The sequence below is a fragment of the Dermacentor albipictus genome, chromosome 1 (genome assembly GCF_038994185.2).
Source record: "Dermacentor albipictus isolate Rhodes 1998 colony chromosome 1, USDA_Dalb.pri_finalv2, whole genome shotgun sequence".
Taxonomy (NCBI): Eukaryota; Metazoa; Arthropoda; class Arachnida; order Ixodida; family Ixodidae; genus Dermacentor; species Dermacentor albipictus.
The window spans coordinates 193,708,389-193,724,086 of record NC_091821.1 but is presented as its reverse complement, the minus strand read 5'-3'; the positions used below and the strand labels follow the sequence as shown (position 1 = coordinate 193,724,086).

The 15,698-nt window shown below is 44.6% G+C and overlaps 1 protein-coding gene across 3 annotated transcripts in view; it reads right to left on the bottom strand.

Annotated features, from left to right (window-relative positions):
• The window catches only part of LOC135898011 (E3 ubiquitin-protein ligase AMFR-like), a 211,680-nt gene that overhangs the window by 84,816 nt on the left and 111,166 nt on the right, over window positions 1-15,698 (bottom strand). For all 3 annotated transcript variants that reach the window (XR_010563233.2, XM_065426724.1, XM_065426725.2), the window contains exon 2: window positions 7,141-7,233. Coding sequence is in view for 2 of the 3 variants with exons in the window: in XM_065426724.1 (XP_065282796.1) it covers window positions 7,141-7,233 (93 nt within the window). In the remaining variant the exon portion in view is untranslated. The remainder of the gene's footprint in view (window positions 1-7,140; window positions 7,234-15,698) is intronic.

Below are 15,698 nucleotides of genomic sequence, written 5' to 3'. Positions count from 1 at the left end.
GTTTATTTAGATTTTCAGTACCTCCTTTCACCAATTTGCACAAGAATGCAGAAATACTTTTAAGTAAAGAAAAAACATTGCATTGAAAATGAAATTGGACTGGACAGTCAAGAGAGCTGCTTCTCACATCAGTGATGTGATGTTACAGGATGCACACAGCAAGAATGAGAGTCACTGGCAACATATTCAGCCAGTGTGTTCAGTTACAATGAAATCTAAGCATTATTTTGTTGCACAGCTCTTCATAGCAGAAAAGAAAAATAAAAGATTGTGCTATGAAGGTTACATTTCTGCCAAAGCCTTTACAGCAGCAGACAAGTTGAATGCAGTCAATAATAGCAATAAGAACCGTGCAAACTTTGTTTTAAAGACAGCTTCGCAAGATGTTAGCATGTTCAATGCTGTTTCCATTCTGATGTCATAAACGGCAAAGAAAGGGTGGCTAGTAGACGAGGGCTGCAATGTAGGCTTGTTGGTAATGTATCTTCAAGGGGTGTATGGTAGCGCGATTAAAAGACGGGACAAAAGAAGACACACAGGGACACACACAGCGCTAACTTCCAACAATGTTTATCATTGAAAATCAGGTCATTTTTATACACTCAGCCAACATGACTCACAGCCACGTGAACAGATAAACAATCAGAGCGAAACATTTTTGTGAGTGATATGTTAAGTCATGTACAAAAATTTCTTTTCTTTTTCAGAGAGAGCCAATGACGGTTCAGTGATACATGAATCCTTTAGGGCATCAACCTGCTCGGCTTCTATTATAAGTCTAGTGAGTTTGCACTTATTTCTACCAGTAATGGTTGTTGATTCAAAGAGAGGGGAGCGCTTATGTTGCTTGCAATGAAGGGAGAGAAACCCATCTGATACAACTTTGTCGACTTTATTTTTGTGTTCACGCAGTCTGAGATTATTTTTGTGTTCACGCAGTCTATCTCAGACTGCGTGACCCTTCATTGTAAGCAACATAAGTGCTCCCCTCTCTTCGAATCAACAATCATTACTGGTAGAAATAAGTGCGAACTCACTAGACTTATAATAGAAGCCGAGGAGATTGACGCCCTAGGGGATTCATGTATCAGCAAACCGTTATTGGCTCTCTCTGAAAAAGAACTGAAATTTTTGTGCTTGGCTTAACATATCACTTACAAAAATGGCTTGCTCTGATTGTTTATCTGTTCACGTGGCTGTGACTCATGTTGGCTGAGTGTATAAATCTGACCTGGTTTTCGATAATAAACATTGTTGGAAGTTAGCGCGGTGTGTGTTCCTCTGTGTCTTCTTTTGTCCCGTCTCATAATCATGCTACCGTACACCCCTTGAACATGGCTAGTAGAGATCACCCATTTCAGAGTACGGATCAGAAGTACATCACGCCAATCTTTAATGTTTATTTGACCACTCTGTGTCATAAGAAAAGGGATCAAATCATGACAGAATGGGCGATTTTGCCTGACTTATGGCAGCATGTTGCTGGGCAGTTTTATGAAATGACAAAGGCTGCAGACACTCCTTTCAGGATGCAGGATTCTCACAGACTTAACATTTGCAACTTAATTGCAATTTGAAGCTCAAGAGCTTTTAATGCACAGTTTAGTGGGAAGCAACCATGCAACCCATCAATGCATATGCAGGGCATCCCAAGTAAATTTAGCCAAACTTTAAAACTATGCAAATGCCACGTAGCTGGACAGAACAAAGGCAATGTTGTTTGCCATCGCTTGGAGATACTCAAATTATTTTGTTCATTCTGCCTAATTAGATAGTCTTAATTAATCAACTTCTCAAATATTACAACTAGATGAAAAGTGTCAATGCGAAAATTGTAGAGCGTCATGAAAAACTCCCGATACAGCTTTCTGTTGCTCAATACGTGCTACATAATACTGTTTGTGTGAGCGTGAAAGAAGCCCGCAAATGCATGCAAAATTGCTGCATGACTCGTCGCTCGAGGCACTTTGCATGTATTCGCGGGCTTCTTTCATGCTCGGAAAAACACTTTCATGTAGCACGCAGTCAGCAACAGAAAGCTGTATCGGGAGTTTTTCATGATGTTGTACAATTTTCTAAGTAACACATTTCCTCTATAATATTTGAGAAGTTGATTAATTAAGACTATCTGACTAGGCAGACTGAAAAAAAAGAAAAATCTGAGTACCTCCAAGCAACGGCAAACAACATTACCTTGGTTCTGTCCAGCTACGTGGCATTCGCATACTTTTAAACTATGGCTAAACTTAACTGGGACACCTTGTATATGGTGTGGCCTCCTATTGGTTTTCAGTTTAAGCAGAAACAGCATGACAGAAACAAAGACACAGAGAAACACACACACTACAGGAATAGCACTGTGTGTGTGTGTGTGTGTGTGTGTTTTCTTTTTTTTTTTTGCCTCCTTGTTTCAGTCGCACTGTTTCCGCTTATACTGAAGATGAACCAGCTAGTCTTCACCACGATGTCATTGCTCCTAGGGATTGCGACTTAAAATTTGGGAAGCACACATAATGCACTATTTTCAACATGCAGAAGAGGTCCCAAAATCTATACACACCAACTTATGAGAAACCAAAGGCAGATAACACTACAGTCAACTTGTGTTAATTCAACCTTGAAGGAACCAACAAAACTGGTCAAATTATTCAGCAAGTTAAATTATGAAAGAGGCAATGTCCACACAACTGCTTCTCTTGTCAGTATTTACCTGATTTTAGCACACCCCCAAACTTAACATGCACCTGATTTTCTAACATAAAGTGCACCATCCTTTGGTTCTGGCAATCAGGAATAAGCTGAATCTTGCAGAGTTAATCTTCTTCATCTTCATCTTCATCATCATCAGCCTGGTTATGCCCACTCCAGGGCAAAGGGCTCTCCCATACTTCTCTAACTACCCCGGTCATGTACTAACTATGGCCATGTTGTCCCTGCTAACTTCTTAATCTCATCCACCCACCTAACTTTCTGCCGTCCCCTGCTACGCTTCCCTTCCCTTGGAATCAAGTCTGTAACCCTTAATGACCATTGGTTATTTTACCTCCTCATTACATGTCCTGCCCATGCCCCATTGCTTTTTCTTGATCTCAACTAAGGTGTCATTACTTCGCGTTTGTTCCCTCACCCAATCTGCTATTTTCTTATCCCTTAACGTTACACCCATCATTCTTCTTTCCATAGCTGATTGTGTCATCCTCAATTTAAGTAGAACCCTTTTCGTAAGCCTCCATGTTTCTGCCCCGTACGTGAGTACTGGTAAGACGCAGCTGTTATACACTTTTCTCTTGAGAGACAATGGCAACCTGCTGTTCATGATCTGAGAATGCCTGCCAAACGCACCCCAGCCCATTCTTATTCTTCTGATTATTTCAGTCTCATGATCCGAATCCGCAGTCACTACCTGTCCTAAGTAGATGTATTCCCTTACCACTTACAGTGCCTCGCTACCTATCATAAACTGCTGTTCTCTTCCGAGACTGTTAAACATTACTTTAGTTTTCTGCAGATTAATTTTTAGACCCACCCTTCTGCTTTGTCTCTTCAGGTCAGTGAGCATGCATTGCAATTGGTCCCCCGAGTTACTAAGCAAAGCAATATCATCAGCAAATCGCAAGTTACTAAGGTATTCTCCATTAACTCTTATCCCCAATTCTTCCCAATCCAGGTCTCTGAATACCTCCTGTAAACACGCTGTGAATAGCATTGGAGAGATCGTATCTCCCTGCCTGACGCCTTTCATTATTGGGATTTTGTTGCTTTCTTTATGGAGGACTACGGTGGCTGTGGAGCCGCTACAGATATCTTTCAGTATTTTTCATACGGCTCGTCTACACCCTGATTCTGTAGTGCCTCCATGACTGCTGAGGTTTTGACTGAAACAAACGCTTTCTCGTAAGCAATGAGAGCTATATATAAGGGTTGGTTATATTCCGCACATTTCTCTATCTCCTGATTTATAGTGTGAATATGGTCTATTAGTGGCCTTTAAGGAATCCTGCCTGGTCCTTTGGTTGACAGAAGTCTAAGGTGTTCCTGATTCTATTTGCGATTACCTTCGTAAATAGTTTGTAGGCAACGGACAGTAAGCTAATCAGTCTATAATTTTTCAAGTCTTTGGCGTGCTCTTTCTTATGGATTAGGATTATGTTAGAGTTCTTCCAAGATTTCGGTACGCTCGAAGTCATGAGGCCTCGTGTATACAGGGTGGCCAGTTTTTCTAGAACAATCTGCCCACCATCCTTCAACAAATTTGCTGTTACCTGATTCTCCCCAGCTGCCTTCCCCCTTTGCATATCTCCCAAGGCTTTCTTTACCTCTTCCGGCGTTACCTGTGGGATTTCAAATTCCTCTAGACTTTTCTCTCTTCCATTATCGTCGTGGGTGCCACTGGTACTGTATAAATCTCTATAGAACTCCTCAGCCACTTGAATTATCTCATCCATATTAGTAATGATATTGCCGGCTTTGTCTCTTAACGATACATCTGATTCTTGACTATTCCTAGTTTCTTCTTCCCTGCTTTGAGGCTTCCTCCTTATCTTCACAAAGAGGATGGTGGCCCACATTAAACCAGTTGATCAGTTTGTCCTGTGATGCATGTCAGTCTCGTTAGTATGGTACCTTGCATTGTGAGCTGCTCGTTTTGCTTCGAAACCTGCTGAAGGCAGGCCAAAATAAGCACTTTCGGCATGAGATCCCATGTCTTTGATGCATTCACTAAGATCCCTAGATAAGAAGTTTCTGCATAGCACCATTCTGTCACCTTGCTGCCGCCCTCCTCATCTTTGCACTCTCGTGCCATTTCCAATGTGTGATTAGCTTAGTGCAATCACACGATATAAAAAAGGTTCCAAAGTTTTTTCACTTAACACGGTTTATGAGAATATATGCAAGAATAAGGTTTACTGCACGGAATACAGTTTCAAAACGAGTATTAAGAATAAACGTAGTATGTACACCACAAACTAGAAGCTATTTGTTTCCGCATGCATGTTGAGAGGTTTGTAACCTTTTGGCGACACTAACTGCGCTCCATGAAGGACGATCAGTGAAGGGGAGAAGGAAAAGGGAATTGTGCTAACTTGAAATTTATCTAGGGGACCTCAGTATTCATTGTCCCTTAGTGCCACCATGACAGATGCTCCAGCCATTGGGGTCGCCATTGGGGTCAAGCACATGTATGCTCACCAATCAAGTTTGAATTATTATTTCAGGATTGAAGTAATGAAAGTTTTGTCCCATAGAAATATATATGAGCACCAGAAAGGTGCAACAGAAAGGTAGTTCGTGTACCACTATAACGGTTCACGTTAAACGATGTGCATAAATGAAATGATTTGTGGTTAACAGTTTTTTTTTAAATTCTTTTGCACCACGTCTATGGGAGCTAAAACAACATCCCCAATAAGCAATCTGGGTTAACAGTAGAGCCCACTTATAACGATTCCAGTTATAACGAATGCTCGGTTATTACGAATTAAGATAGCGTGACAGTCATCATTTTGATGTGTCTATGGCAGCCTGTCTCAGCTAGAACAAGCATATCACAGCTCCGAGCTCGCCTCCAAGCTCCGAGTTCGGAAGGCAGTCTGGAATTGAAGTGAGTCAGATTTATGCTTTTTCTTGTCGCTCTTTGATGCCTTGCTGCAGTTTCAGTTTGCCTCAGTTGTGTATGTGTCCAGCTTGGCTGATTCTAACCCGGGCCCATCATCATCAACTGTTTTAAGGAAATCAATGGAAATTTAAAAAAAAAAAAAAGATTGCAGCCGCATTTTGCTCACGGTGCAAGGAACAGCAATTTCTCAAAAAAATATGGCTCGTCGAAGTCCACAATTTAGAACATTATTAAAGAGAAGGAGAAGATCTTGAGTTGGAAGATGAACACTGACCCTTTGACAAGGAAATGACTTCAAAAAGGAATGTATGCCGACATTGAAGAAGCCCTCCTTAAATGGTTTGCTGGTGCTCGCTCACGTAATGTCCCCATGAGCTTAATGTAATGAGCATCACATAATGTGCCCATGAGTTCATGCTTTCTAAGGCTAAGAACTTCGCTGTTCATCTGGACTTCGCAGGCTTCAATTAGGAAATTCGGAAAGTGGCTGGCTACATTGCTTTAAGCTATAGTATTCAATGCTGTAACTTAAGCATGGAAGACGATAGACACAGCGCTTGTGTCTGTCATCTCTTATTGTCCCATTCAAAAGAACTGTTTCTTTTCCCAAGTGCGTACCATTCAGCCTAAATTAGCACACTGTCTTCCTACCCATTCCACCACATCACCAAACTACTGTAAAAAGCGGACTATAGGTCGCACATATTTTTAAAAACTGCGGCAAAGAGCCGACCCCTGCCTTATATACCGGTCATTTTTTACTGGCTTGTACCAGTTTTTATTTCTCATTTCTTTTTTTAGAATTAAAGTTTGGGGGAAGGGGGGTTGACCTATATTCTGGTCTGGCCTATATTCTGGTTTTTACGGTAACTGCTTGTGCCTGCTGTACACCTTTTCCTGCTGTCATCTCTTAAGATACCCCTTGTCTATGTCATGTACCAGAACATCTTTCTTTCCTTAACCATATCTGCACAAATTGAACAAACTCGATTGCTGCTTGACAATCTCTTGCTATGTAGCATGAATAGATGTTTTGATAGTATAGCTTCATTTATGTAACGGCAACCTGTGCAAATATTCTGTGAAGAGCTTTTACACTGAACAGCTTAAGTACTACTCATTTATGCTTATCTGGCTTCATTTCCTCCTTATTGCTTTTGTTTCTGCAGTGAACAGTGATGACTGTATGTGCTTCACTTGTATACATTTTGCTTTCATTTTCTATTTCACTACTCATGGATGCATTGTCTACTATGGCACATACCAAACCTCCTGTTCCCATGCGATAGCTTTATGCTTCAGAGTCAAGTAGCAATAAATAAAAATTATCATTGCAAAGCTTCTTTCACTACCCCACATGCCAGGGACATACTCCTATCATGCTTTTAAACTTGTGTTAGTGTTAAATAAATTGCCACTGATGCCGCTCAACAAGAAAGTGCAAGTAGAGATGATAATAACTAAAGAATATGAAAGGCGTTTTTTTTTTTCTTTAAAAATATATGACTGCGTTTGCCCCTTACCTGTTGCTCGGAGACGCGAAGCTCACCAAATACAAGCTTCTGTATGACTTTGCCAATCAGGATCAGGCAGCAATAGGCCATGTTGATCAGAGTCTGAAAAATGAAGAAAAAGAAATCAGTAAAATAAAGAATTGTCATCAAGTTTGATCAGAATGCATATTAACAAAAGTACAATGTTACTTTGCTGTTCATCATGCAAATGTCTGTAAAGCAAACAGCAAAAACTTTGCACACATCTAATTAGCTGTCTGCTGCACATTCATGTAAAAGCATAGTAAATGTGGCAGCTGGTCACAAAGCCAACAAGAGACCATGGCAGGTATAATGTAGCCATTCCTTTGGCTGAATTCTATTCCTTTCTTACAATCCACTTATCACGACCAGCTGAGCACTGATGACAATATTATGTATTCCCCGTACCAACCATTAACGAAACACGAAAAGGAATAGAATTGGAATAGAACTGCTACGCTATCACAACTCTGAATTGGTTATCTTTTGTCCACAGGCTGTTGCATCATGGCGATACACTATCGCCACCACTACTACATAGTTTCTGCCAAGTCACCGGTTCGCACAGTGAGGCGCTGCTTCCATGGCTGCTAGCCGCACCTTTTAGGTCTTGACATGAGGCTCTGTTCTCGACATGCATGGCAGCACGGCCGCCATTATCCGCCATGTTGACTCTCATATTGGCTGTTGAGAGCTCACGTGCCTCGAAATTTGTGCCTTTTGCATTTTCATCAAGATGACGAAACGTGATGTGGGGCTGCAAATTTTATAGAATAATACATTTTTTTGGTCTTTGGCAGTTCAATTTTGCATTTTCATCAAGATGATGAAATGTGACGTGGGGCTACAAATTTTATCAACTAATACATTTTTTTGGTCCTTGGCTGCTATATTGCGACGTTAGTGCTTCAAAAAGAAAATCAGCGGTAGCGTACAGAAGCCAGTGCAATGCATCTACAATTTTGCGAATATATGGCGGCGATCCACGATAGGTGCCATTAGGGTGCCTCGATGTCAGCGCTGCCTCCCGCCGTACAGGATGGCGACACCTTTTGACCAGGCCCGCGCCATGCCACTGCCATATTTGCTGGGGTGACTTGTATGGTTCGGGATGCGCAGTGAAGTGTGTGTCACAGTTTAATAGCCAGCAAACTCTACCATGCTAGGCTGCTGCGTACCTTTGTGCCCCAGAGCAACAGAGAAGGGTCATAGGTGCCTTCGGTTTCCCCGTGATTCAGAACACAGAAAAAAGTGGGAAATCCAGGTGAAACGCGACTGTTGGAAAGCCACGGACAATTCAAGAATTTGCAAGGTATGTGTCTTGCTTTCTATTCATGTATTGGATTCGCGCTTTAAGTGGCCTTCATGCTTACATTTAATTTTATCGTGAAGTTAGGCAACTTGACAATCTAAGCCGGATAAAATGGGGTTGCAGTTTGCCTCTCGTATCCTCAGTGCAATCCTTCTGTACCTACAGTCTCGTGACTCAAACATTCAAAACATTTTCTTTTTCTTTTATCTTCACTGATGACGACCACTTCGAGGGGAGGCTGCAAGATGGTCGTCGGCTTCTTAAATCAAGCACTCTGCCCACACTCTTCGACTTCACGGGTGAGTGAGTGCGATAGCGCTAGAGGCCTTCTTTTTTGTATGAAAATTAAAGTTCCGCGCCTAGCATCTGACAGTCTGTTTTTTGGTCTTGCGCAGCGGCACCTATGCAGAGAAAGAAGCCAGCATCTCGACCTCCCCTGGCTGGTGTTAAAATTCAAGGGAATGAAACCACACCACCACTTCACTCAACAAGAAAACCAGATGCTCAGATGTTTTCTACGGAGAGCAGCGAAGAAGAGTGGTCCTCCCAAGAAAATATGCACGAGCTCTGCAGCTTTGGAACAAATATCTCCTTTATGTCTGCAAGTGAACTGTGTAAAGCACTTCAAGATGCTGAAAGAAAAAACAACAAACTGAAAGAAAGCCTGATGCAGGCGAGTAAGAAGTTGACGGCGAGTTAAAAAAAAAGCGAGAATGCTGGAGGAGAACCTTTCTTCATTGAACGCGAACCTTAAATTTCTTAATGATGATCAGAAAGCTGCTTTGCAAAAAACTAACAGGAAAGGTTGTATCTGGAACAGTCAGACCATAAAGAAGGCACTGCAACTAAAGTTTGCATGTGGTTCAACTGGGTATGACTTGCTGTTGGAACAAGGCAACCCATTACCTTCACGACGAACGCTGTGCAGACGACTACAGCATTTTTCTTTCAAGCCTGGCATCCTCACTGAAATCCTTAGTGTCATGGAGACAAAACTGTCAAGCAATGACCAACATTGAAAAGGACTGCATTCATTTCATGGATGAGATGGAAATTAGAAAAGGTGTGGAGCTTGACCGCGGCTGTGACTCCTTCCTTAATTTGTCAGTGTGTAAGAAAGTACACCACACCTTGCATTTATAGCGCACATGTTCTTTCGCAGTGGTACATTTTGCAAGCGCTATGTCTCCCTCAAAAAAAAAAAAAGAAGAAGAAGAAGAAGAAAACAGTTATCACTAACGCTGCTATGTCTTTTTTTGCCTTGTTTGCTGATCTTGCAATTCATGACTTATCTGATTTACAACGTAGTTGAAAACGTCTTGCGGTGATTACGTCCTTCTGCGCCTGTATTTTGAATGGTAGCTCCATAAACGTTCAGCCTGGCCCACAAGCGCAAACTTTATTTCGAAACATTTCATGAAATAAGCGAAGACACACCGAAAACAATTCGTGGTCTGTGAAGCTCTAAGCTTACTCTAGCCCTTGCTTTATTACCAACGTTCAATTCACCTCCTCTGCTTTTGAGGTGTGATGCAAATATAATGATACACAAACGCGTAAAATCCCCCCCCCCCCCCAAATAAGCTAACTTTATTAGAATCAGTAAACTCAGATCCTAAATTTGCGGTATCTGCCATAGCGCGCCGTTACGTGCTCCGACACAATATGGCGGCGCTGCCGGACTTGTCACCACCCTGTACAAAGTAGCGCGGATCGAGGCACCCTAGGTGCCATGTGAGCTTGATGATTGGCTGAAGGAATGTGCCTTGGGGAGCATGTCAAAGGAAGGGCCATTTTGTAAATGTCAATTTGATGTTGCATGGCGTTGCGCTGAGCCGCCATTGCAGAAATTTTTGGCCATAATTTGTGGTGCGACGAGCCGCTTGAATTATGCTAATGAGCAGCCATATGCAATGGCGGATGAGAGAAATGCGTATCGCCAAATTTCCCCCATCGTTTGGTGCCATGAAAATCTTTTGTTCATAACGCACGCCAATAGTATCTGTACTGCTTTTGGGTGGTGTTGGCATATGTGTTTCCGGCCATCATTTTTTAAAAGAACGCATCTATATGAAATAATATTGGTTGAACAGAGAAAACTTCCTGCAAGGTTGTCCACTTTTCACTGCTGTGTTTGTATTGTAATCAAGATTAATTACTTTTCACATCATCAGAGGTTATGACAATGGTAGCTTTTTAATTTATAAAAAGAAATCCACGGAAGGCAGAGCCTTGAAGTTTTCTCTCGTGGTGCGGGTAAACAGCGAATAGAACAAGAGATGGCGACGCCGGTGCTAGCGTCCGACAAGCGGATACATCTGGCGCGCGCAACGCCATCGGTGATATTCGGCCGTTTGTCAGCCAGCCGAGTCAGGCTAAGTCACTTGCATTTCACGAAATAGCTATAACGCGCCCTGGAACTAGCGCTTATCACCACTGGTAGGTCGCATACGTTATTTCAAGGTAGAAAACCAGCGCGTTGTCGCGAATACACGATGACTTTTTACGTTTCCTGGGGACATGGATGCTGGCTCGTACGCAACAGACGGAAGCGAGAAGCCTTTTCGACTGAATAATCATGCTCTTTGTGCTAGTGGTTTATTTTTACTGGGGAGAAAAATTGTTTTGCTTTATTAAGCACATTAGGTTCAGTGTCTTTATTTCAGTTTCTTAGGCAAACTGTCAAATTTGCGCGACACGAAAGCAAAATGGGGCCACCAGCGCCATTTTGTACACGTCGCGCCCATGTCACGCCTCGAAGAAAATGGCGGAATGTCCAGAATAGAGCTCATGAACAGCTGATAAAAGCACTCCTAGATTAGCTACGGGCGCCTTTCCACTGCAGCAAGGTGGATATAAGCGTGTCCCCTCAAGAGATCATGAGACTTGCGACGCAGTTCACGGATCGCCAGGTACACACTATAAGAAACTTTAAACCCTTTAGGTTGTATTTTGCCACACAACAATAAACGTCATGTGTCTTGTCCCGCATTTCCTTTCTTTACGCTGCAAGCCCAGTACTTCCCAGTAATGAACGGCATGCGCTTTATCAGCATGATATAGCATTCCCTACAGGAAAGTAGCGGGCGCAGCGTTTTCAAGAAAGGAAATACAAGCAAGGCAGATGACGATTATTGTTGTGTGGCAGATAAACACCCCAAAGGGTGTAAAATTTCTTAGAGTTCACTCTTAAGCAAAATTACACCCTGTTGACAACAATAATCGTAATCTGTCTTGTCCGCATTTCCTGTCTTTAACGCGGCGAGTCCGGTACTTCCCAGTAACGAACGGCATGCGCGTTATCAGCATGACATAGCATTCCCGACAGGAAAGTAGCGAGCTCCGAGTTTTCAAGAAAGCAAACGCAAGCTAGGCAGGTGAAGATTATTGTTGTAGGACGAATATACACTCAAAAGGGTGCAACCGTTTTAAGAGTGCTCTTAAAAAATTACACTCTTTGGGGCTTATCTGGTCCCACAACGATCGTCATCTGTCTTGCCCGCGTTTCCTTTCTTTAACGCTGCGAGCCCGGTACTTCCCAGTCACGAACGGCATGCGCGTTATCAGTGTGACGCAGCATTCTCGATAGGAAAGTAGCGAGCGCCGAGTTTTCAAGAAAGGAAACGCAATCTGGGCGGATGACGAATATTGTTGTGGGACAAATATACACCCCAAAGGGTGCAACCGTTTTAAGAGTGTACACTCTACACTCTTAGAAAAATTTACACCCTTTGGGGCTTATCTTGTCCCACAACAATAATCGTCATCCGTGTTGCCCGCGTTTCCTTTCTTTAACGCTGCGAGCCCGGTACTTCCCAGTCACGAACGACATGCGCGTTATCAGTGTGACGCACCATTCTCGACAGGAAAGTAGCGAGCGCCGAGCTTTCAGGAAAGGAAACGCAAGCAAGGCAGATGACGATTATTGTTGTGGGACAAATATACACCCCAAAGGGTGCAGCCGTTTTAAGGGTGTAAGAAAAGTTTACACCCTTTGGAGTGTAAACTTTTCTCGACTCTGCGCCGCGCGCGCTTTGGAGTTTCAGTTGTTTCGTTATCGCGTCGTGCTGCGCTGGCTCTGCTGGCTCGCGAAACTTGCATTTGGAACAAGCAGCGAGAATGCCACGTCCATGTGATATCGTGGGATGCGCGAACGGTCCGTAGAACTTCGTCAAGGGCAGTTGCAGCGGCGAATTCAACGTTACTTATCACTGTGTGCCAACGAGTGAACCTCTCCGTTCGAAGTGGTGAAGTGCAGCACCTCTGCCACATAGCAATGGCAAGGAGCCGAAAAATTGCATAGTGTGGTCGCTGCAATTTCGTCCAGAGGATTACGAGTTCAACGCCGACTTACTGAAGTCGTGTGGGGTATGTTTCAAAGCAATGCTTTCCCGTAGCGCTGTTCCGTCGGTCTTGCCTGCATTCTCCGAAGCGCAAGAACAACTGCAGGTCGAAGGCGCCCCGGGGCGGTGAGTGCGGCATTTGGTTTTCACGAAGGAAAAGCTACAAATCTGCGAATATGTACAGCCATGACATACATTTGCCGTCGTAGTAGTGTGCAACGACGCCGGCAGCGCGAGCCTTCAGCAGCAAGTCACGTTCATCAGTGCTTAAATCGCTGAAGTAGCGCTCAGCATCGCGAGCCAGTGTGTCGTTGTCAGGGTCGTCCATTGCAACGAGCGTCAAAATTGGCGTCATAAAATAAAGAACCGGCTTATCGTCACGCGCTTTCCCTTCCGACGGCGCAACGTCCCTATGAGATCATGACGTCACCACTCCTCGATCGGAGGGCGGGCGATTTGAACTGCGCTAGAGGTACGCGGACGCTTCAGAACGCATTTTCTCTTAAATATTTCTCTTCTTCGCATGAAACAAGCGTTTCGAAGTTTCTGGGATGGCATTTCAATAGTCCACGTTTACTTATTATACCTTTAGTGTCCCTTTAGCGCGTTGCTTGCCATGGCCAAAATATTCTTGTTGTGGTATGCGTCTTTGGTATGTGCCTGTCCGTGTCTTTATCGAGTGTGTGATCCAGAATTTTTTCTGTGCAATTCCCAATGTAAACAAGGAAAAATAAACTTTCTTATATGGAACCACTGCTTCCTGTTGCGTGCAAGTGAGAAACGTGGCTCAAAAATGGCAAAAAGTTGCAATAAGAACAACTCTGATCACATTTTTCCAATCTGCATGAGCCAATTATGCCTTGCTTAGGTTGTTCGAGGAGCTTGGTGGTCTTTCCGGTAAACAGGTTACGATCCTCGAGTTTATTACGTCTGTATGTTGTTAGGTTCGACCGGCGAGGGCTGGCGATCTTCGGGGAAGCGACCGTCGTAAAGGCGCCGGCATGTCTGCGGCGGCAACTCTGTGAAAACAACGATGCGCCGAGTCAACAGGACATCGGCGCCACCATGGCTGCGGCGGCGACTCTTTTTGTAAGGAGGACAATGCGCCGCGTCCCCAACGGAATGGCGCCGAGATGGCTAGACGCAGTCGGCGGAGCAAGTATTGTTAGTGTGTATGCCCACACCGTCACGGTCTGTTTGGAGCAGGGGAGCTCCGAGAAGATATGTTGCGGTGCCGTCTCACGCAGCCTAAAGGTCGTCAATCAATGGACAGACGCGGCGGCCACTGACTGCAGGGTCAACTCTGGGATAAAGAGGCGCCTGCTCGGTTCAAGACCTATGTATGCGAGAACCCTCTCACCTTGGTGTGGTCAGTGCAACCTGTGCGGAAGTGAGGTCGTAACCCTCCCCCTCAAAGGTGGGTCGGCTACGATGACTTTGGACGCTCCGTTTGGTCGAACGGCCGTTTTCCCTCACCAAGGGATCTAGGGAGGACAGTGTTTATAAGCAGCCGTGGCGCGGCTGCTTGGTGTGCATTCTTCTTTCAGTCATGTTAGACTGATGAACTGTAACGTTCTCATGTAGATATTGTAAATAAATCCCACATTCATCGTTCTCGACGAGAACAAGTCTCTCCCTTCAACAGCGTCCTCAGCGTGGATAAGTTGGACGACGGCATGGGCCAGCTACCATCTATTTCATGCCCGACCCCAACCATTACAATGTACGGCATACTTAAAAGTAAAATATTAAAGCTTTGAGCTCCACTATAGGCGACGTAGTTGAACATTTTAACAGCCAGAGGTAAAAAGAATAGAAAGCATTGCTACTGAAACCAAAACAGAACTAAACAAACGCGTCCAAAATCACAGGCCAAAATTGGCGGTATGACCAGCCGCTCGGGTGTGCTGGAGGCAGTGGAGTATCTCGACCGCAGGGCGCTACGTGAGCGTCCGCTCTTTACCTATATGTTTCTCTATGGTAGCTGCGGCTTCCATAAGACGCTGTTGTAATGCATTTTACGCTTGTTATTTACTGAGGAATAAACCAGCATGAGGTTACCTATGCCAGAACTCTGTGTTGGGATCCCTCACCTCGCAATCCCACATTTGGTGAGGCGGCCCGGACGACGCACATACCGCGGCCATGGTTGTGCGACAGCTTCAGCAGGAACTACAAGCCCAGCAACAACTGATCCAACAGCACCAGCTCGTGCAGGACGACAGCCGCGCCCCCCCCCCCCCCGTCTATGTGGGGGGAGGAGGGGGAGGGGAGGGCGACTACGTTGTCGCGCGCCCATTTCGACACGAACAACGCTACCGTGGTTTGGGATATCTCCGCCAACCCACCAGCGGCTGAACTTTACCCGCACCTCAAAGCTGTACTAATTAGACGTCTGCCACCTTCGAAGAGCAGAAGGTATGTCAACTGTTCCAGTGCGAACTCTTGCGTCTGCCAGCAATTGGCAGTCCTTCCGCCACATGCGCGCTCTCGCTGGCAATGCACAGGCTCACAACCCCTTCCTCCGAATTCTGTGGCTGCAGCGACTACCAAAGCATGCCCAGGCCATTCTCCAGGTTGTCTACGCTACTACCTTGCGGAGATTGCCGACCCAATCAACGTATTTATGCCATCGCTACCACCCAGCGTTCGGCCCGTCGACACGCCTTCTGACATTACGCACCGTCGCCGCAGCGACATTACCCGACAGCTCAGATCCATCCAAGGAGCGTCTGGACCTACACCCGCAGTCTTGTCCCGCTGCGACCGAACTCAAAGTCGCAACCCCCTACTCGACGAAGCGTAATAACACCAGGCTCTGCTACTACCATCGACGCTTCAGAGACAGATCCCTTAATTGTCAACCGTCATGCTCGACCGGACGTCAGGGT